We start from the raw sequence: 21,988 nt of genomic DNA, 5'->3' as shown, positions 1-21,988 counted from the left end.
TCTATATATGTGTCTATATGTAAATTGTCAATTAACAAAAATACACCCAAAAGTAACAGTGATTTTACACCCATACTCTTTATAACTATACACCCAAAGAGTTATCCCCTGCTGCTGGTACCCTGAACTGATAATTTATAACTTGTCTCTGATATTGGCTGCAACTTGAATGCGCCACTGATGCAGCATCAAACAGGTTTATCTGAATATAACACTCACGCATTAGCTAAACTATTAACTAGAAAAATAAACTCAATCGCCACAAATTTAAAGAACATTACATTTACCTCGCTTAAAACTTTCGTCTTCTTCTTCTTTGTGGCATTTGCAATCTGTTTCTCCAGCTTTGAACCTAGCCTGTTTTTTGGACGTCCTCTTGTTCGAATCCTTGGCGGGCTTTGAAGCTCGTTAACGGATTCCAAGTTGGCGTCTTCGTGGGATAAAGAAGATGTCCCCTTCCTTTTGCCTTTTAGTGCTTCCATCTCGGCCATGACGTTATCGTACGCACGGTGCAGAATTGCAGTCAGCTCCTCCGATTCGGAGGCAAATTCGCAAATATTTTACGAACGAAAAACCAATTGGTCGAACCTCTTGCTTCTTGGCTCCATTAGTGGCTCGTCGTGGCTGCTCTTGATGTGTGTGTGTTGCCTCTTTACCTTCTTGCTCCATCGTTCCAGTATGTATCTAGGGGACACTTGGCTTACTTGTTCGAAGCTTAACACGCTTAGTGCGTGACGGCACAGTATCCCTCTCGACTCGAATAATAAGCATTGGCATTTTACCTCGGCTGCAACTGAGTCGTAGGTAACCGCGAACTTGTCGAATATTGAGCTGGAAACTTGTTCTGCGACTTCGTATACTGAATAGCCTAGAGCGGAATTCTTTAATCTGGTGATGCAATTCGCCTTTCCTCTGAATTGGGCTTGGACTTCCCTAAACTTTGCGTGAGTGTACGCATCTTGAAACTGAGCTTCGATGGAGGATTTGGTTGCACACGGTATGACCGTATGAAAATCTGCAGCATCTGATTCTCTCTCTGCTTGCTCCCTGCTTCCGAGGCAATTATCGTACTGTTTGACGAACTGAATGAGCGAGCTGTTCCGGGTGATGTACTTGTTAAAAAATGAATGCATGCTCTCGCTCCTTTGTGTGCTTCTCATCCCTGCCCAGAAGTGGTGGTCCAGATAGATAGGAACCCATATGTGACGGTCTTCGTACAGATCTGCATAATACACCCAAACACACACAGTAAAATACACCCGAGAGATCGTACAATTTACACCTCTGCTGCAGATTTTAAAAACACATTACCTGAAAGCCACTTGTTATCCGCAAGACCAAAATTCACCAGAAAATCGTTCCAATTCCTATCGAATGAGTCTTTGCTGTGAGAGTTCCAAACAACATGGCTCATTTGTTGTTCGATATCGGCATGTCCCTTGTACCCGTTTAATTTGCTTGGAATCTTCTTCATGATGTGCCAAATACACCACCGGTGAACTGTTGTTGGCATACAGGCCTCTAGAGCCCTTTTCATTGATGCGCACTGATCGGTGAGAAAACCTTTCGGAGCGTTTCCTCCCATGCAACGAAGCCAGCATTGAAATAACCATTTGAATGAATCAATTTCTTCGTTCTTCATCAAAGAGCATCCGAGAAGTGTTGACTGACCGTGGTGATTCACCCCGACAAAAGAACCACAGACCAAATTATACCTGAAACGAATTACCATGGTCTAGAATGCAAAATCATTAGGTACACCCCAACAAATGCTTCGAATACACCCAATGAAACGGCCAATATACACCTCTGCTCGGATTCGTAAAAATAAATTAATTTAGCATTATAAACAGGGACATTTTGTTACCTGTTTGTATTGTAGGTGGTATCGAATGAAATGACGTCTCCGAAATACTCAAAGGCGGCTCTGCTTCTTGCGTCGGCCCAAAAAGCCAGCTTAATCGATTGATCCTCCTCGAGTTCGAGCTCAAAAAAGAAATTCGGATTCTTCTCTTTCATTCTTAAGAAATATTTCCCGAATTCCTTTGCATCTTCTTGTTCGGAAACATTCTGCACTTCCCTGGTAATGTAATTCCTCACGTCCTTTTCGATAAAATTTAACTCACGGTGACCCCCGGCAGCCGCAACAAATGATTGGTAGGTTTTGCTTGGTTTGATACCGGCCTCGTCATTATTCTCTATCGTACGACGAATGGACATGCTTAGTTCCCTGTGCTGTTTGAGCATCTCTGCTTTACTTGGACAGCAGGGGTGTGAATGATCCAGCACAACTTTTGAAATGATCCAAGCACCGACATCCTTCAATGTGTGTATATAAATTCTTGCAGGACAGTTTAAACCGGCTGTCGGATTGGTCTTCTCGGTTGGAGATATTTTAGATTTCCATTTTCCCTCTCTGCTACATGTAATCAGTTGATTCTTAATCTCGTTTCCCTTCCTATTTGTGCACCGAACTCTTGTAGAGAAACCTGCAGCCTTGGCGTAGTTCCTGTAAAATTTTTCGGCATCTTCAAGGGTCGTAAAGGTCATTCCGACCTTCGGAACAAGCTCGTCATCAACAACCGAGAGAGGCTGCACAATACACCGTGTCAGAACTGTGAATATACCCATAGATATGATACAAATACACCCAATCATGTCTAATATGATACACCCGAACCGAAACAACTCAACTACAGAATGACATTTAAAGCCATAAACTGTCAATACACAGGCTGCAGAATACACCATATCAAAAACTAAAAACACACCCAATCATGTCTGATATAATACACCTGAACAACAACAACTCAATTAAAAATAACAAAAAACCAGTAAAGTGTATATACACCCACACTTATAGCTAAAATACACCCAAAGAAGAATTGATCTACACCCGAGCGTCTGCTATAAATTCCAGGTAATTAAACAATGTTCAGCAATTTTTAAACTACACAATGCTATACAAATTACTGTAAATCAAACCTCAGGAACTTCGTTAGATTCAAATTCATAATCCACATCGCCTGGATTCAGCACAAAATCTGAGCTTGAAGGATCCATTATCTTCAAAACGAGTTCGAACTTTGATTTCAGAAAACAACAAATCAAAAGAGAAAACGAAGCTCGAGTTGCAGAGAGAGAAAAAGATAACGTAAACGAAGAACATACCAGTGAGAAAAGAAGAGGAAAAGATCGATGGAGAAGAATGAGGGAAGACGCGCGAGAAGAAGAACAACCAAATCTCAAAATAACGAAAACGAAGAAGGAAACAAATATTTTAAATTTGGAAGTTAGATATACGCGGCATATTATATAGCGCGTGTAATCAACGTACGTAGAGGAGCGCGTATTTTAAATTTATTGTTTAATAAACTTGTAAAGCATACAAGCCCTAAATGGCTTGTATGCAGAGCTTTTCCGTTTTATATTTTTAATTAAAATTGTGTCATTTTTCTATGTCATTAAACTAAAAATTATGTACAGTTCAAAATTCAGATACTTTTATACTAATAATACTAATAAAATCTATTTTTGTTACTTCGTAATAGAAAGAAAAGAAGACAATATGTAACTCTTTCTCAATCATTTTAACTCTGATGAATAAATCTACTTGACAAATTTAATTGAGCTAAAAATAGTACAACTTTAGTTTTTAACTACCCATTTTGGATAAGAACAGATAAAATAAAATGTAAGAAAAGCAAAATGAGAATAATTTGTTGTTAACTTCTTTTATTTTAGGTAATTTATAATTACTTATTAACCTTGGTGGTTACCACTATTTATATACACACACAAAACCGTTAACTTCAAATGAAAAATCCCTTTCCTCATTCATCCTTCAATATTTAGAAGCAAAACCAAACTAAACGTCTATTATTGACGTTACAAGCGAAACAAGCCTCAAATATCATATAATTTCTGGGTTTATCCCTCCTTGCCGATTTTTTTCCTGCCATTTCGGGCATGAGATTCATGAGAATATTCGTATCTTCTAACTGAAAGGAAAAATAGAGTTGATAACCCACAAAAAAGAAATTTTGGAATTTTTTGTGGGTTGTTCAGAACCATGGATGAAGGGTATTATAATTCGAAGAAAACTGATGACATAGGTTTTTGTGACCAGGTACTTGTTTTTTTATTAACCAAACTTTTCTGTCTCAGAAATTTGCTTCTTCTTTTTTTATATTTATTTGTTGCTCAATGTTCTCAATGCGAAATGGTAGCTTGAGTTATGTTCGGTCTTTCTTTTTCAGGAATACCAAAAAAAAAACATCCTTTTAATCAAAGAAAGAATTTATCACTCATTTTTCTCAATGATTTTTTTGTTATTTTATTTTATTCTTCATTCGCTGATTTTGTTGCTATTACTAAATAGGTTGAACAAGGGAAATAATATGAATATTTGTATCACATGTTCAACTATTTGTGTGCATTTGTGGTTTAAAGTGCACGCACGTTTCCTGAGTGCCCATTTTGGCGTTTATTTATGATGATAATTTTGAATGTTGTTCTGCATATATCTTTCATTTGAATTATTTCATTCTTTTTGGAGCAATCAGAGGTGAAAATTCACCTGCAGTCTTCGCGTACGATCAGATAATAATTTAGTTAAAAATGAAAACTTACATGTAAATGATTTGATTGAATTATCATCTAACAGTTTTTGAATATCAACCTCCGATAAAAACAACTGTATGCAAATTTTCACTTTTAGTTAAATACAACTGCAGGTGAATCTCAACTTTGTTTTCTATGTAGCAGGGATCTCATGGTGCATTAAGCATATCAAGGTTAAAGTGCATGTCGCTCGGATTGGACTTTAAGGTTGTGATTTTTCTATTTCTGGTTCTTCCATTGAGCATCTTAGGTGTGTACTTGCACGGTCAAAAAATTTCATACTTTTTCAGACCGCTCTGGGATTCTCCTCCAAGGCCATTCCACGAAATCCCTCACTATTACAACGATGATGTGTCGATGGAGTCTCTGTGCAAGCTTCACGGATGGGGGATTCGCGAATCCCCAAGGCGAGTTTTCGACGCAGTCTTGTTTAGCAATGAAATCGACATGCTTACCATTCGATGGAACGAAATGTATCCCTATATCACACAGTTCGTACTCCTTGAATCGAACTCAACATTTACAGGGCTAATGAAGCCTCTGGTTTTTGCTCGAAATAGGAGCAAGTTCAAGTTTGTTGAGCCTCGGCTGACATATGGAGTAATTGGAGGAAGATTCAAGAAAAAAGAAAATCCCTTCGTGGAAGAGGCGTATCAAAGAGTTGCCCTCGATCAGCTTCTAAGGATAGCTGGCATTGAAGATGATGATCTCTTAATCATGTCAGATGTTGATGAGATTCCCAGCGCTCACACAATTAATCTCTTGAGGTGGTGCGACGATATTCCTTCAGTTCTTCATCTTCAGTTAAGGAACTACCTCTACTCTTATGAGTTCTTTGTGGACAACAAGAGTTGGAGAGCTTCCATTCATAGGTATGTGCCTGGAAAGACCAGGTATGCACACTATAGACAGGGTGAGTTGTTGTTGTCGGATGCAGGCTGGCATTGCAGCTTCTGTTTTCGACATATCAGCGAATTCATATTCAAGATGAAGGCTTACAGCCATACTGACCGGGTTCGCTTTTCTCGTTACTTGAGCCCTGAAAGGATTCAGGATATTATATGCAGAGGCGCTGACTTGTTCGACATGCTTCCCGAAGAGTACACATTCAGGGAGATCATCGGGAAGATGGGGCCCATCCCTCATTCCTACTCGGCCGTGCATCTTCCGGCCTATTTGTTGAACAATGCAGATAAGTACAAGTACTTGTTGCCTGGTAACTGCATAAGAGAATTTGGCTAATTCAATATCACAACTTTAATTTTCTTGTATATTGATAGTGTCTTTATTTTAACACACAAAAAAAAGGAGCTCTAATCGAATGATGTATAGTTATTTTTCATATAGGTCATTCTTTAGAGGATTTTCGATCAGAACAGATCGAACAAGCCTGAAAAAAGATACATAGTTCCACAGAAACCACGGTATATTTAACTTCAAATACTTTCTCTTCGGCAATGTATGTATATAGTGTATACACATATCCCAATTTATAGATATACCTTACAATCACTCTGGTGGTTTAGTTTATAATTCATGTTTAGTTTTATTGCTTAATGCCCATGATGGTTTGTGTTGAATACTTGAATGTAGATGACTCCTTTTGCGTTTGTTTGTTTATTTTTGTTTTATGAAAGTTTCATCAGTTTAAAATATTTATCTAATTTTTTTATTCTAAAATTTACAAATTTTTAGAAGTGTTTTTATATTAAAAAAATATTATTTTTATACTAAAATTAATTACTAAAATTAACTACTATATATTTTGTATAAATACATGAATAATTAAATTTATTTTTAATGTATACTTTATATTTCAATGTATAATAATCGATATTAGTATTTGATTTTAATGTATATTTACCATAACTTTTTTTTATTAATGTTTGTTATGGTGAGATGAGGTGTTATATATTCTCATAATTTTTATTTCTCTCTAAAATAATTTAATATTGCTCACCATTTTCTCATTTCTATTTCTAATCTTCTTCGATCTTTAATTACTTAAACCTAATAAATTTAATTTTTGTTAGCTTAATAAATCTACAATAATTAAAAAATTACAATTATGATTAAAAATTTATAAAAATTAGGAATAGGAGATATATACTGTACATAAAAGCAAGTATACAGTGTGAAAAAAAATGAACTGAGTGTTACGGTGTGATAGAGTATTTAAGCAAATTTGAAGTAGCAATTGCTCTTAGTGTGAAGTTCATAAAAGTATTTGTAGAGCACATCAGGCTGGAGAAAGAATGAAATGAGTGTTACGGCATGATCGATTGCATATTTTGGCCGATTACGGTTAAAGATTGCATCGAGCATGTCAAGAATGTCAAAAATATGGTGTACTACAATAAATATTTGCTTTTGAATTACATTCGATTGTTAAACTTTGACCATTTAGAAGTTGGGCTCTAGATTTGATTGGTTTAATTCATCCTCAATTATTAAAGAATCATAAGTTTATCTTGGTATCAATTGATTATTTTACTAAGTGGGTAGAAGTTATTCCTTTAGTAGAGGTTGGTTAAAATGAACTTATTGATGAGGAACATATAATTCATTTTTTTGGGGATTCCTCAATTTTAAGCAGTTGTCAAGGTACTATATTTATTGGCCAATGCATTAAAAATTTTGCAGCATCGAAAAATGTAACAATGATAACTTCAACTCCATATTATGTACAAATAAATGGACAAGTTGAGGCTGTAAATAAAATTTTGATTACTTTAATAAAAAAAGTAAATTGGTAAGAAACTGCGTACTTAGCATGAGACGTTAAGTCAAGTTTTATGGGCTTATCAGAATGATACGGAATGGAACTCAGGATAAATGAAAAATCAAAGAAATGGACTCCTCTATCTCAATTTGATTTCCTGATGCAATAGTTAAGAGAATCACTCTACCTTTTCTGTTCACACCCAAGTTTCTCAAAGAAACTTAAGAAATTTTTGTTCATCAAAATTGAAAAAAAAAAGTGGCTACAAAATTTAGAGATTTTTATATCTCTTAGTTCTAAAACCCTAATGCATAAGTTCCCTAAAATAAAATAGGTCAAATCATAATTGGGCCTAAAATAAACAAAAATAAAATAAAATAAACATCAAATAAGTCTTAAAATAAATACTAATAGAGAATGCCTATTTGATCCAACTTGACTAATGAGAATTTTCAATACAACTTGTAAATAGTAAGACGTTTGGTTTTCCATAATCGTTAACAATTGTCTTAGCCAATTCTAGATACATCTTCTGAACAAATAATTTAGTCATGTTTGTAAAACTTTATTTATTCTTTAGTTGTTGCTCTTATAATTGGACCAATTGGCATATAATAGTTCTTAGTTTGTCCCACAGAGCTCGTATCATTTCCTCCTTCCTTAAATGATTTGTCCTCGAATCTGCATCCAAATTAAAAGGAGACCGGTCAGAGACATTAAAAGTAGCAGACACATTATACTCACATAGAAGGTCAATCTTGTAAGTATTGTCATTGATCATTTCTAGCACCTGAAATGGACTATCACCCCTAGGGTCTAACTTGGATTTTCTTTGAGTAGGAAATCTATCCTTTCTCAAATGAACCCATACCCCAATCACCAAGTTCAAAGACAATATATCTTCGACTTTTATTCACCCTTTGAGCTGGCAATCTATTTTTCTTTTCAATCAACTCACGTGCTTTCAAGTGCATTATCTTAACCTTTTCAGCTTTACCTTCTGCATCCAAGCTAATAAGATTACTCAAAGATAAAGATAACAAATCCAAAATAGTTAAAGGATTAAAACCATAAACAAGTTCGAAATGAGAAAAACTTGTGGAAGAATGAATAGTCCTATTATAAGCAAACTTAATAAAAGGGAAATAATCTTCCCACATTTTTGAATTCTTACCAACAGCAGCATGCAATAAGGTCCATAGTGTTCAATTTACCACTTCAGTCTGACCATCAGTCTGAGGATGATAAGTAGTATAGTATAATAATTTTGTGCCTAACTTACCCTACAACACTTTTCAAAAATAACTCAAAAATTTTGTGTCACGATCAGAAACAATAGTTTAGGGAACACCATGCAAGCACACAACCTATCTGAAGAACATATCAGCAATGTTTATTGCATCATCAATTTTATGGCATATAATGAAATGAGCTCTTTTGCTAAATTTGTCTACCACAATAAAAATACTATCTCTATTTTTCTTAATTCTAAGCAAACCAAGAACAAAATTCATGGAAATATCAACCCACAGATGCACAGAAACAGGTAAGGGAGTATACAAACCAGGTGGCAAAGACTTAGATTTAGCCTGTTTACATGCAAACATTTAGCACAAAATTTTTCAACATCTCGAACGCATGTGTGACCAGTAAAATGTCTAGATAACACATCCAAAGTCTTATGCACACCAAAATAACCCATCAAACTCCCATTATGTGATTCTAGAACAAGTAAGTTCCTAAGGTAGCGTTTGTTTTCGGAGACAGGACACGGAGACATGGACAGCACATTCTTAAAAAGCGTTTGGAAGTAAAGACATGGACACTGAACATATTGTCTCCTGGACGGTTTTTTATACTTTTGTGTCCACTCTTTTACGAAGGACAATGATGCACACGGAATTTGGAAGAGGGACACGGACTGTTTTTATGAATTTTTTTTCTTTTTTTTCCATGGTGCTATTTTTTATTATTCCACTGTTACCCCTTTTTATTTTTCCTATTTTACGTTATTCTCAGAAAGTACTTTTTTTACTCCATGCTCTTTTTCTATCTCTACGTTCTTTTTCTTTCTCTTTTTTTCTCAGGTACTCTCTCCTTTTTATAAAAATTTTTATTGGACTGGATTAATTTCTTTTTTCTTATCATTCTTACTTCAACATCATTTTAACCTTATATTATATTATTTGATTTGTAATAAAAATAATAACAAAAATAATTAGTCTGGAGACTTTTAAAAGATAAATATTATAAAGGTAAAATTGATATTTTAAAATGCTAAAAAATAATTTATAAATTGTAATTGATTTTATATAATTTAAAGAAAAATTAATTTTTTGAAAAGAAAAATAAAATTTTAGATAAAAAAAATTAATTTTCTAAATAAAAATAGATTTTTATGTGCAAAAATTAATTTTTTTCATTTAAAAATGGATTCTTTTTTTAAAACTGATTTTGTATTTAAAATTAATTTGGCTTATTAACCTAAATGAAATTTTTTATTAATCAAACTCAGATTTTTTTTGTTAATATTAACCATATGTATTCCTACATATTAATAATAAATTTAAAAATAAATAATTATATTTATAAATTTTATTTTAATATAAATACTATTATATAATTTTTTATTAAAATTTTTGACTGCTTCAAATATTTTTTTCAAGTTCTCACTGTCTGTACTCCTACGTACTCTCATTATTTATTAAATTAGTTTATACTAAAAAATTTGGAGTCACATGGCTATTTTAGTCATTTTATATAATATTTTAGTCTTGTCCATGTGTATCCAAACATAATACTGGACATTACATTAGTGTCCTATCCATCGTATCCAAACACGATACACAAAACATAATTTTTAATGTCTCTGTCCTATTGTCTTTGTGTCAGTGTCCTGTTCTGTCGTGTCTCTACAAACAAACGCTACCTAATAGAACAAGCAGGCACACAAATTCTATTACTACGAAGCAGAAAACCTTAATGTTTATAAAATTTGTCAAATATACCATGTTCACAAGACGTATAAATAGCAGCAAAGTCATAATCAGTTGCATACAACTCTTTTAAAATCTCAAATCCTAACAACTTAGAAGTAAGTGTAGTAATCAAGGCATACCTCCTAGATAAAGCATCAACAACTACATTCTCTTTACCATATTTAAATGCAATCACATATGGAAATGCCTCAATGAATTCTACCCATTTAGCATATCTTTTATCGAGCCTACCTTGTCCCTTTAGGTACTTCAAAGATTCATGATCTGTGTGAATCACAAACTTTTTAGGTAATAGGTAGTGTTGCCAAACCTCCAAAGCTCGAACTAAGGCATATAATTCTTTATCATAAGTTGAATATTTACGTTGAGCTAAATTCAACTTTTCACTGAAGAAGGCAATAACTCGCTTTTTCTGCATCAAAATAGCGCCTATACCAATTCCAGAAGCATTACATTCAATCTCAAAAGTTTTATCAAAGTTAGGTAAAATAAGAATAGAGGCAGAAGACAAAATTTTTTGAAGTAAGAAATGCAATTTCTTGTTTCTTTTCCCATTTAAACCCAACATCTTTTTTTATAACTTCTGTGAAAGGTACAGCAATGGTAGAAAAAATTTTCACAAATCTATTGTAAAACCCAGCTAAACTATAAAAACTTCTTACCTCAAAAGCATTCTTAGGAGTTGACTATTCATGAATAGCCTTCACCTTTTCATCATCAACCTCAATTCTACTCGCACTCACAACAAAACCAAGAAATACAATACAAAAAGTACACTTTTTAAGATTCGTATATATATATACTTTTTTTGCGAAGCACTTCCAAAATAGTTGAAACATATGACAAGTGGTCATCCAAACAAGTGCTATAAATGAGAATATCATCGAAATAAACAACAAATTTACCTAAAAATTCTTGCAAAATATGGTTCATGAAACGCATAAAAGTACTAGCTGCATTAGTTAACCCAAAAGGCATTACTAACTACTCATATAACCCATGTGATATAGTCGTTATAACTCGTCCTTAATGCTATAACTCAGCAGTATACATTATACGTTATAGATCAGTTATATGATATGGCCGTTATAACTCGTCCTTAATGCTATAACTCGCTAGTATACGTTATAAATCAGTTATCAATAACGGGCACCAAAAGAAATATTGTAACGCCCTAATATGCTATTACTCTCCATTAATGTAAATTATTGAGAGTATAACTGCCGATACTTCATCCCAAAATATAAAAGGGAGGTAAAACGTTAATTTGACACATTGTATTCTGCAAAGCTTATTACTCATTTACTAACTTGAACGTCAGAGTGCCTTTTGCAGGTACCCACTCCCTTGTTCTCTCATTGTCGACGTATACCTCATTCTGACGAAAAGCTTACAAGTATTCACTGGTGGACGAGCTATACACCGATCAACCTCTACAAAAACAATTAGCACCGTCTGTGGATACTCAAAATAAAAACCCTTCGAATCTCTAGATGGTACAATGCTACCTAACTCTTGGAATATTTCTTCTTTAAAGCAATATTATAGCTAAAAAGACAGGGACAAGCTTGTACTCTTTTTCCTACTTACAAGATTTTTTCCAAAAAAGGTTTTGTTTGGAGAGGTTTTAACGAGGCAAGCTTACCTGCACCTTTGTAAACAAAGGTTGTATAATAAATCGTATGGCCCGAAAAAGGCTGATCTATATCTATTTTCTCTGTTTTCTGATCTATATCTATTATCTCTATTTTCTTATCTATATCGAGTAAAGTATCATTTTTGTCTCCAACATTTGGGGTAAGTCCCAAAATTATCCCTAACGTTTGAATCATCCTATTTAAGTCCTTAACGTATTAAAATTGGCTCAATGTTGTCCTGCCATTAGGGATCTGTTAACAGAATTGACGGCGGGACAAAATTGAGACGATTTTGAAACGTTAGGAGCTTAAATAGGACGAAAACGTTGGAGACAAAAATGATACATAAAAATAAATTTTAATTTTATCCTTCAATAATATCAATTTTTTATGGTAGATAGTTATTCAATTATTTTTTAACCACATCTAAGTAAATTAAACTTAATCACATTACTTTTATTCTAAATAAAATTATTTTTTATGATTTTACTCTTAAATATTACTCATCATGAAATGTTTGTAGAATGACTAGTACATAAACGTGCAAAAAAGAAAAAATGATACATATACAATAAAGTATAAATTATACCTTTTGTCTCTAATGTATCGAAATTCTTTAATGTTTAATAGTAAAAATTTTTAAAAGTAAAATTATAAAAAATAAATTTATTTAGAATGAAAGTAATGTGATTAAGTGTAATTTACTTAGAAGTGATTAAAAAATAATTGAATAATTATGTATCATAAAAAATTGATAGTATTGAAGGATAAAATTAAAATTTATTTCTATATAACGTTTTTGTCCCCAACGTTTTCATCCTATTTACATCCCTAACGTTTCAAAATTGTCTCAATTTTGTCCCGCCATCAATTTTGTTAACAAATCCCTAACGGCAGGACAATATTGAGCCAATTTTAAAATGTTAGGGACTTAAATAGGACGATTAGGATTTTTTATTTTTATAAATAAAATAAATATAATATTTACCAAAATAAATAATTTTTTGGAGAAATTACCGAATTAAATTCCCTTGCCATATCTCGTTTACAGTGTAAACGAGATGACTATGCGCATATCTCGTTTACACTATAAACGAGATATGGCATGTACGCCTCTATATATAGAAGTCGTTTACAGCTGACTTCCGAGCCCTAGTTTCACTTTCTCAACATCTTTCACCCCTCTTTTAACCGTTTGTCACTATACCTTTAACCCAAACAGTGATGGCGCGCTAAGTGAGGAATGACTGGGACATAAACAGGCTGAATGAGACGACACATTATGTCGTGGCGGCCGACTTCGAGGTTAGTTTCATTATGGTTTTTAAATTTATTGATATTGCCATTGTTAGGGTAGGATAGTCATGTAGATCTGGAACGTTGGTATATGAGTTAGGAGTTAGGTTTGTAGGCTTAATTTAGAACTCTATCCGCTTGTGCTAGGTTCATATGTCATAATTGTTATCAGTTTGAAACTCTGTTATTTTCGTGCTATGTTGTTAGTATTTATAAACTTAATGCCGTTGTAGTAAAACACCGTTTAAATTAATTTTGCTATTTTTATTTTATTAAAAATTTAGGATTTTATTTTGTTGTATTATGTTATTTAATTTGTAATAAAAGTAATAATAAAAATAATAAATCTTGAGATTTTTGAGAGATAAAAATTATCAAAAGTGAAATTAAAATTTTAAAATGTTAAAAAAAAATTATAAGTTATAATTGATTTTATATAATTTAAATATTAATTTTGTTTGTCATTAATCAGATGCATCGCCTCCTACTGCCCCGGCGAGTGAGTCATACTTTACCTCCACCGGACACCATCGTCCCGTATTTGGCTGAGGCCGGATTCAGTGACACCGTGCCATTCAGGGATTTTTTACATTTGACAATTCCCTGATTTCGGCACTGGTGCAGCGATGGCGTCCAGAGACGCACACGTTTCATCTCCCGTGGGGTGAGGTCACTATCACCCTGCAGGACGTGGCGTACCACCTAGGTCCACGCGCACACGGTAACCCCGTCGGGGGGTGCCTCCGAGACTTAGATGATACCACACGGAGACGTGGGCGTTGGTGGAGCAGATCCTCGATGCCAGCCCCCCTAATCATAACTAAAAATTTATTCGTACACAATATCTATAACCAAATAAAATATTATACAAAACAACGGAAATTCACATTTAAACTTGAACTTATCAGTATTCGAGATTCTGATGAAGGGCCACCCGAAGGCTCCATTGACACCCACTGTCGGCTTGACGGCACTGCACATGGTACTTAAACTGGTTGAACTCAATCACCCGGTACTCTACACTCCTGCGAAAATTGTAGTTCTTCACACCTTGAAGCACCGCCTCTCGGCTTCTGAACCTGTGTCCGACCCGAAACTCCACACTGCCGTGTAGGTTGTAATCCACTCCACAGGTGTCAGAAATTGGGATCCTCTCATGCATGGCGTCCAGATCTAGACTGTGATAGTGACTTAGCACAGCCGATGGCGCCGAAATCGGGTGAGGTGGAGGCAGCACATGGCGCGGCACAGCCCTTGCAGGTGTCTCCGGCACAAACCCATCCTCATCGCCGCCATCGGAAGACTCACTATCCCCACTATCTGCCATGTAATCCTCGTTTGACTCCTCCTCATCTTCCTCTGTTTCATGCTCCAGAATCGCGATATGAATGGGCGGTGGTGCGAGAGGTCAGTCGTCCTGCACATAGGTTTCCTGTGCGGAACTCCCGTTACCACCGTGACCCACCTCGGCGGACAGCTCCATTACCTGTTCACACATGATCCTCCCATAAATGTCAAACATCAGTCGGACTTGCTCGTCCCCGTGAAGTCGGAATAGTCGAAATCGGAAGACTCCATTTCCCATGGGTGCCAGCAACCTATACGCCACCCTTCCGATTTCCCTCGTCTGTGTCGCACCAAGCTTGCTCAATATCAAACTCTTCAAATCCGACAACGTCTCCACACACTGAGTGCAAAACAATATTGGATCCTGATAGTCAAATGTCACCCCGTTGTCACCGTTTCTCATATGACAATTCGGATAAAGAAGCACAACTATGAATAGATTGTTACTGGCCATTCAGCTTTGTTTTTTAGAGAAAGAATATGAAATGTGTGTGAAGAATACCAAGGGTTACATATCCTTTTATAGATGTTGAGAATTTGTCTCATATATATATCTCGTTTACACTATAAACGAGATATACACGTGTCGGTCATACTTGCTATTTCTTGTTTACACTATAAACGAGATACGTGGAAAATAAACTCGTTTATAGTGTAAACGAGATATAGTAAGGTTATTTATTTCGGTAAATACTGGTAAAAATATTTATTATGGTAAATATTACATTTATTTTATTTATAAAAATAAAAAATCTGATGATTTAAACGTTAGGGACAACTTTGAGACTTACCCTAAACGTTGGGGACAAAATCAATACTTTACTCTATCTATATCTATTATCTCTATTTTCTGATCTATATCTGTTATCTCTATTTTTCGATCTATATCTGTTATCTCCGTTTTCTTATCAATATCTATTATCTCTGTTATTTGATCTATATCTATTATCTCTATTTTTTGATCTATAACTATTATCTCTGTTTTTTTATCTATATCTTTTATCTCTGTTTTTTGATCTATATCTATTATCTCTATTTTTTTATCTATATCTGTTATCTCTATTTTTTCGATCTATTATCTCTATTTTTCTATCTATATCTATTATCTCTATTTTCTTATCTATATCTATTATCTCTGTTTTCTCATCTATATCTATTATTTCTGTTTTTCGATCTACATCTATTACCTCTGTTTTTCTATCTATATCGGTTATCTCTATTTTTCGATCTATATATATTATCTCTGTTTTCTTATCTATATATATTATCTCTGTTTTCTTATCTATATCTGTTATCTCTGTTTTTCGATTTATATATGTTATCTCTATTTTTCAAACTATATCTATTATCTCTATTTTTCGATCTATATCTATTATCTCTGTTTTCTTATCTATATTTTTATCTATATCTATTATCTCTATTTTTTATCTATATCTGTTATCTCTATTTTTTTATCTATATCTATTATCTCTATTTTTTTATCTATATCTATTATCTTTATTTTTATCTATATCTGTTATCTCTGTTTGTCGATCTATATCTATTATCTCTGTTTTCATATCTATATCAATCATTATCAAATTTATTCAGATCTATATCAATCATTATCCGATCTATATCAATCATTTCAATCATTGTCAGATCTATATCAACTATCATCAGATCTATATCTACTATGTTCTGAACTATGACTATCAACAGTCAACAAATTCCATCAAATATCAAACAAGCACAAACACTTATCTATTCGCGATAACTGTTCAATTCAAAGTCGCATCGTTGACACATGTGCAATCAAACTAAATCATCAATCAAATCACCAACAAAGGTGCACTAACGCAATATTCTCGTCCAACCAATTCACTTCTATCAAACCCGTCTCAACAACGGGGACCAATACATCAATGACAATCTAAAACAAGCCATTGTCTAACTCAGTTATCAAACAAAGACGAGATATTCTCGCTTTACTATCACATCCCTAACAAACATAATGACCAACATACTAACGGCAACTATTGCCTAAATCAAATATTAATCTATCAATTACTAAGATATATATCAAGTCGAATTCAAACAGTCCAAACCAAATCAATCTCACCAACACTAACCTCATCAACAAACAGTGAACCCCGAATCCTCACATCCTCACTTACCCATTTATAAGAGTCGTGATTCTCAACTTTATATTTTTCCTTACTTACAATTCTTTTAGAAAAGCGAAAAAAAGAAGAAGAAACCGTGGCAGTAACACAAACTAACCTCTTTTACTCGTACCTTTAAGACTCCAAAACGCTTCAATAGGAAAACAATGTTGCCTTTACGAATCCTTTCAGGATTCCAAACATAAACCAAATGCCACATTTAATGAAACTATTCAGTTCCATGAAAAATCCTAACTGTTGCATTTATTAAATCAACAGTTCAAAATTACATTGGAAAAACCAAAGGCACAATCAATCACAAGACTACTATACTTTTCAATACACGTTAACTTTAAATCAGGTCTGAAATTCAAATTATTTTATTCCTTGTTTTAATAAATTAAGTTGATCTGGGGGCTCCATACCTATAACTCAGACCGTCGAGTTATAACTGAAAAAGCTCAACCTGCTTTATCAAAATATAGCCAGGCTAAGCTTGGGGGCTGTGATATGGTCGTTATAATTCGTCCTTAATGCTATAACTCGGCAGTATACGTTATACATTATAGATCAGTTATGTGATATGGCCATTATAACTCATCCTTAATGTTATAACTCGGCAGTATACGTTATAGATCAGTTATCAATAACGAGCACCAAAAGAAATATTGTAACACCCTGATACACTATTACTCTCCATTAATGCAAATTATTGAGAATATAACTGCCGATGCTTCATCCCAAAATATAAAAGGGAGGTAAAACGTTTATTTGACACATTACATTATGTAAAGCTTATTACTCACTTACTGACTTGAGTGTCGGAGTGCCTTTTGTAGGTACCCACCCCCGTGTTCTCTCATTGCCGACGTATACCTCATCCTGACGGAAAGCTTACAAGCATTCACCGGCGAACGAGCTATACACTGGTCAACCTCTACAAGAACACCATGTTTTATTTTAAATGCAATCTTGCATTCATCCCCGTATTTCATTCTAATTTGATGATACCCACTTTTCAAATCAATTTTAGTGAATATGCATCATCATGTAATTCATCATGCATGTCATTTAATCTAGGAATAGGATAACGATACTTTACCGTAATCCTATTGACTGCACGACAATCCACATACATCTGCCAAGTACCATCCTTCTTCAGAACCAACAAAACTGGTACAGGACATGGATTCATACTCTTCATGATGTGACTTTTGGCTAGTAATTCCTCCACTTGCCTTTGAAGCTCCTTTGTCTCCTCAGGGTTACTCCTATAGGCTGGTCTATTAAAAATGCTAGCTCCAGGAATAAAATCAATTTGCTGCTCAATTCCTCATAATGGAGGCAAACCACTTGGCACGTCAGTAGGAAAGACATCTACAAATTCCTGCAACAAAGAGACAAAATAATTTGGCAACTTTGGGTTAAGTTAATTCAAATAACAAAATGTCTCGAAATCGAACCATAATCATAGCTCTCTTGCCTACTAAAGCACTCTTTAAATATCTCTCTTTTGCAAAGAAACACAATTTTCTATCAACTCTCTCATTTTTCTCTGTATTCGCAATATTCTCATGACATTTACTCTTTTCTTTCTTTTCACTCACCTTTGGCCCTTTTGCTAAATTCTTTTCTTTTATAGCCTCTTTTCTCTCAAATTTTTCTTTTACCTCACATCCTATATTTTTCTTGGTATCCTGTTGAAGCTTTAATTAATCAAGGTAAACATCTTTAGGTGATAATGGAACAAGAGTGATCTTACGACCATTAAAATTAAAAGAGAACTGATTCATGTAACCAACATAGAATGCTCGACAGCCGAACTGTCAAGGTCTCCCTAATAATAACTGACAAGCCTGCATTGACACAACATCACACAATACCTCATCAACATATTTTCCAATAGAGAACGCAACTATCACCTGCTTGTCAACCTTTATCTCACCAGTGTTATTCAACCACTGCAATGTATATGGTTTAGGATGTTGAACACATGTCAAACCCAATTTTCCACCATAAGTGTACCAGTCACATTAGTCCAACGTCCTCTATCAATAATCGAACTACACACCTTTCCACCCACTAAACATCTAGTGTGAAAAAGGTTTTGGCATTGCTTTAGGTTATCTTCTTTCACCTGCAAATTCAAAGAACACTTAACAATAAGAGATTCACCGTGGACTGCATACTCAACATCACCATCAAAACAATCCTCCGAATGTGGCATAATATCATTATTAGAGTGATCACCTTGATCAGAATCAAACACAATATCACCTCCTCTAATAACCATCATCTTCATGTTCAAGCAATCACTAGCATAATGACCCAAACCATGACACTTGAAGCATTTAATATCTCTATACCTAGAGGTAGCAGAAGAAGAAGAAGAGTTAGAATCTTCTTTGTAGCATCAAATAACTTCCTCTTGGATTTAGTACCCTTAGTTTTTGTTGCGTCATCACTACGAGACTCTGTGTGAACCCACTTTGGATTAGCATGAGACAATTCCTTTGGTGCTCTTCTTTGTTGTTATCTCTCCACTTTCATTGCCATACTGACTAAATCTTCTATCCCCACATAATGATGTAATTCTACCACATCAGTAATCGATCTATTCAAACTACCTATAAATCATTCCATAGTAACGTTGGTATCCTCTTCTATGTTGGCAGTGATAATAAGCATCTCCATTTTTTATGGTAGTCTTCAACAGACTTGGAGTCTTGAGTCAACAGATGTAACTTCTGATGCACTTCCCTGTAGTAATACAAAGGTATAAATCTCTTCTTCATGAAGCGTTTCATATGATCTCAGGTCTCTATAGGGTGATCTTTATTCTTTCGTCTTGTCTTCACTAGTTCATCCCACCAAAATTGGGCATAATCAGAAAACGCAATTGCTGCCAAGCAAACCTTCTTTACCTCTGAGTAATTATGACAAGCAAAAATTCTTTCCACATTATGTTTCTACTCCAAATAAACTTCAGTATCGTTTCTCCCTTTGAATGGTGGTATTTGCATCTTAATGGCATTGATATTACTATCTTGACTTTTGTGTCGAGGTGTTGTATCTCCATCAGAGTCATCATCAGAATGTACATGATTCTGACGCTGATTCTTAAAAGTTCCTTGTTTAATACTCTTGAACAATGTCTGTGTCACTTCTTGCCTCCATTCCTCTAATTCATTCAAATAATTATTTAAGTGTTGAATGACCCTTTGCATCATCTCCATGTCAACTAAAGTATCTTTTGAGTGAGCTGCCATAACAATGTAAAAAAATGTTATAGAAAGGATCTCACAATCACTCTCTCACGTGTTTCACTCAAGAATGGACACTCGTATTTACTCTTAAAATTGACTTTTACCCTCTATTGAACTCACTACTCTTACTTTTTACCACTCTTTAATCTCTTTAGTTGTTACACTTTAGAAATCAAATAAAAATAAGAAAAATAAAAAATCCCACGTAACGATAAGAGGAAAAAGACTAATAAAAAAGACAAAAAACACAGAATACAAAGAGATAATAATAATAATAGTAGTAATAGTAGTAGTAGTAGTAATAGTAGTAAACTATCTAAAGATTTTTTTGTGGTTTTTTTATATTTTTTATAATAACACAACTCTTTTTTTTTTGTATTTTTTTTTACTTTGCAAAAGTGCTACTATTTAAACTTCAAAGATTTTTTTCTTGTTTAACTTAATATTGCTGGAAAAGAAAAATAACAAGAATAAGAACAAAAAGCTAACTAAAATGACGAACAAAAAGCAAGGAGGAAAACCATAAAAGACAAAAAGAAAGACACGTACAGTTCTAATAGAAGAAAAATAAGGAATAAAAAAAAGAATAACACAAGAAACGAGAAAAGAAGATTAGAAGTCTTAGAAGGAAAAACAAGGGCACGGATTCGGTACGCCAGCCTTCTTTTGGGCACCAAAACACCAAAACTTGTTTGACTTATTGGTGTGCCTTTTTATTGAGGAGTTATTAGATCTTTTATATTTTTTAGTCCAACGGTCAAGATTATTCTAAATGTAATTTGATGTGATTGACTAGCTAATATTTTTTTGCAGTTTTTATGTCAGTGAAATTACTTTAAAAATATTATTTTTTTGATGATTATTGTTGTTATATCAAAAATATATGTGGATTTATATCAAAAGATTAGAAATATGTTAGTTTAAATTAATTAGAATTAAGTATCTCCTATTATGTTAATGTCCCCTTCAACTCCTTCAAGAAATTACCTAAAATGGTAGTGTCCAAAACCATGCTTAATCCCCCACTTGAACTCCCCAACATACTTGCTCCCATCATCACAAGTATGAACTCCACAGCCATGGCTCTGCCCACTCGACCACTCCCCGGCATAAACATCCCCAGTGTAGAATCTATAAACCCCGAAACCGTGCCTCAATCCCATCTTAAACTGCCCTTTATACCTGCTCCCTCTTGCCCATGTCTCCACCCCAAAACCCTCATACTTCCCATCCACCCAATCCCCTTCATACCTTCCACTCATACTATAATAATAAACCCCACTCCCCCAACACTTCCCCTTCCTTATCTCCCCCTAGTAAACGTTGCCGTTCGACAACACCTGCTCCCAAAAATCCGTGGATCCACCGTAGGAGGAGCCCTGCTGTTTCTGTTTTTTCCTCCCCACGGCCCAGAAGACCGGCAGTAGCGGCCGCGGCCTGAATCGGATGTGCCAGATAAGACGCTGCCGAAGCCACCATAATTGAGTGGGGGGAAGGAGTTGGCAGCGCGACGACAGAGCGAGTAGGAGAGGCGGTGGGAGGTTTCAGTCGTTGTTCGCGAATGGAAAAATAATGGAGAAATAATGGCAAAGAAAAGGGAGGAAGAGAACCTGGAAGAAGAAAGAAGCGATTGTAATAGTTAATTAAATACTAAGTATAACTAACTTTAATAATTAAGTTAAATATATTCACTTAAAAAATTAAAAAATTGACCCCTTTTTTTATAAAGAATTGCCAAAAAGACTTGAAAAAAACAAATATTTTTATTTGACACTTTATGGCTGATGTGCCAAACAAATTTTTAGCGTTTCGGTACACAAACTCTCTTGCATACCGAATCCGTGCCGAAAAACAATAAACAAAGGATACACAAGCTAATCACCAAGAAAGGAACAAAGCTACCAAGGATGAATTGACGATGCGTGACTTATTTTTTTTGTGATATTCAAAGGAA

At 34.5% G+C, this 21,988-nt stretch overlaps 1 protein-coding gene and 1 pseudogene across 3 annotated transcripts; one reads left to right on the top strand and one right to left on the bottom strand.

Moving 5' to 3' along the window:
* The first annotated feature begins 3,833 nt into the window (after positions 1-3,833).
* Positions 3,834-9,149, top strand: LOC130936193 (uncharacterized). Of its 3 annotated transcripts, XR_009068076.1 has the most exons (3): positions 3,834-4,129; positions 4,765-6,047; positions 9,113-9,149. XR_009068076.1 is itself a non-coding variant. In XM_057866230.1 (2 exons), exons 1-2 carry the CDS (start codon positions 4,073-4,075, stop codon positions 5,863-5,865), a joined length of 1,155 nt encoding a protein of 384 aa, XP_057722213.1. In that variant the 5' UTR covers positions 3,834-4,072; the 3' UTR covers positions 5,866-6,153. The 3 variants fall into 3 exon arrangements, 2 of the variants coding, with proteins under 2 accessions (XP_057722213.1, XP_057722214.1); XM_057866230.1 differs by lacking the exon at positions 9,113-9,149 and having other exon boundaries at positions 4,768-6,153; XM_057866231.1 differs by lacking the exon at positions 9,113-9,149 and having other exon boundaries at positions 3,894-4,129; positions 4,737-6,153.
* LOC130934654 (uncharacterized) lies at positions 8,191-21,296 on the bottom strand (annotated as a pseudogene).
* Positions 21,297-21,988: the final 692 nt, after the last annotated feature.

This window comes from Arachis stenosperma, chromosome 6, assembly GCF_014773155.1.
Source record: "Arachis stenosperma cultivar V10309 chromosome 6, arast.V10309.gnm1.PFL2, whole genome shotgun sequence".
Taxonomy (NCBI): domain Eukaryota; kingdom Viridiplantae; phylum Streptophyta; class Magnoliopsida; order Fabales; family Fabaceae; genus Arachis; species Arachis stenosperma.
This window is presented reverse-complemented; position numbering and strand designations above follow the sequence as displayed.

What these genes read in the sequence shown, in the direction of transcription:
- LOC130936193 (XM_057866230.1), top strand. Translation starts at nt 4,073, where the DNA reads ATGGATGAAGGGTATTATAATTCGAAGAAAACTGATGACATAGGTTTT. An exon ending in ACATAGGTTTTTGTGACCAG is followed by an intron (nt 4,130 to 4,767) that starts GTACTTGTTTTT and finishes TCTATGTAGCAG; the next exon opens with GGATCTCATGGTGCATTAAG.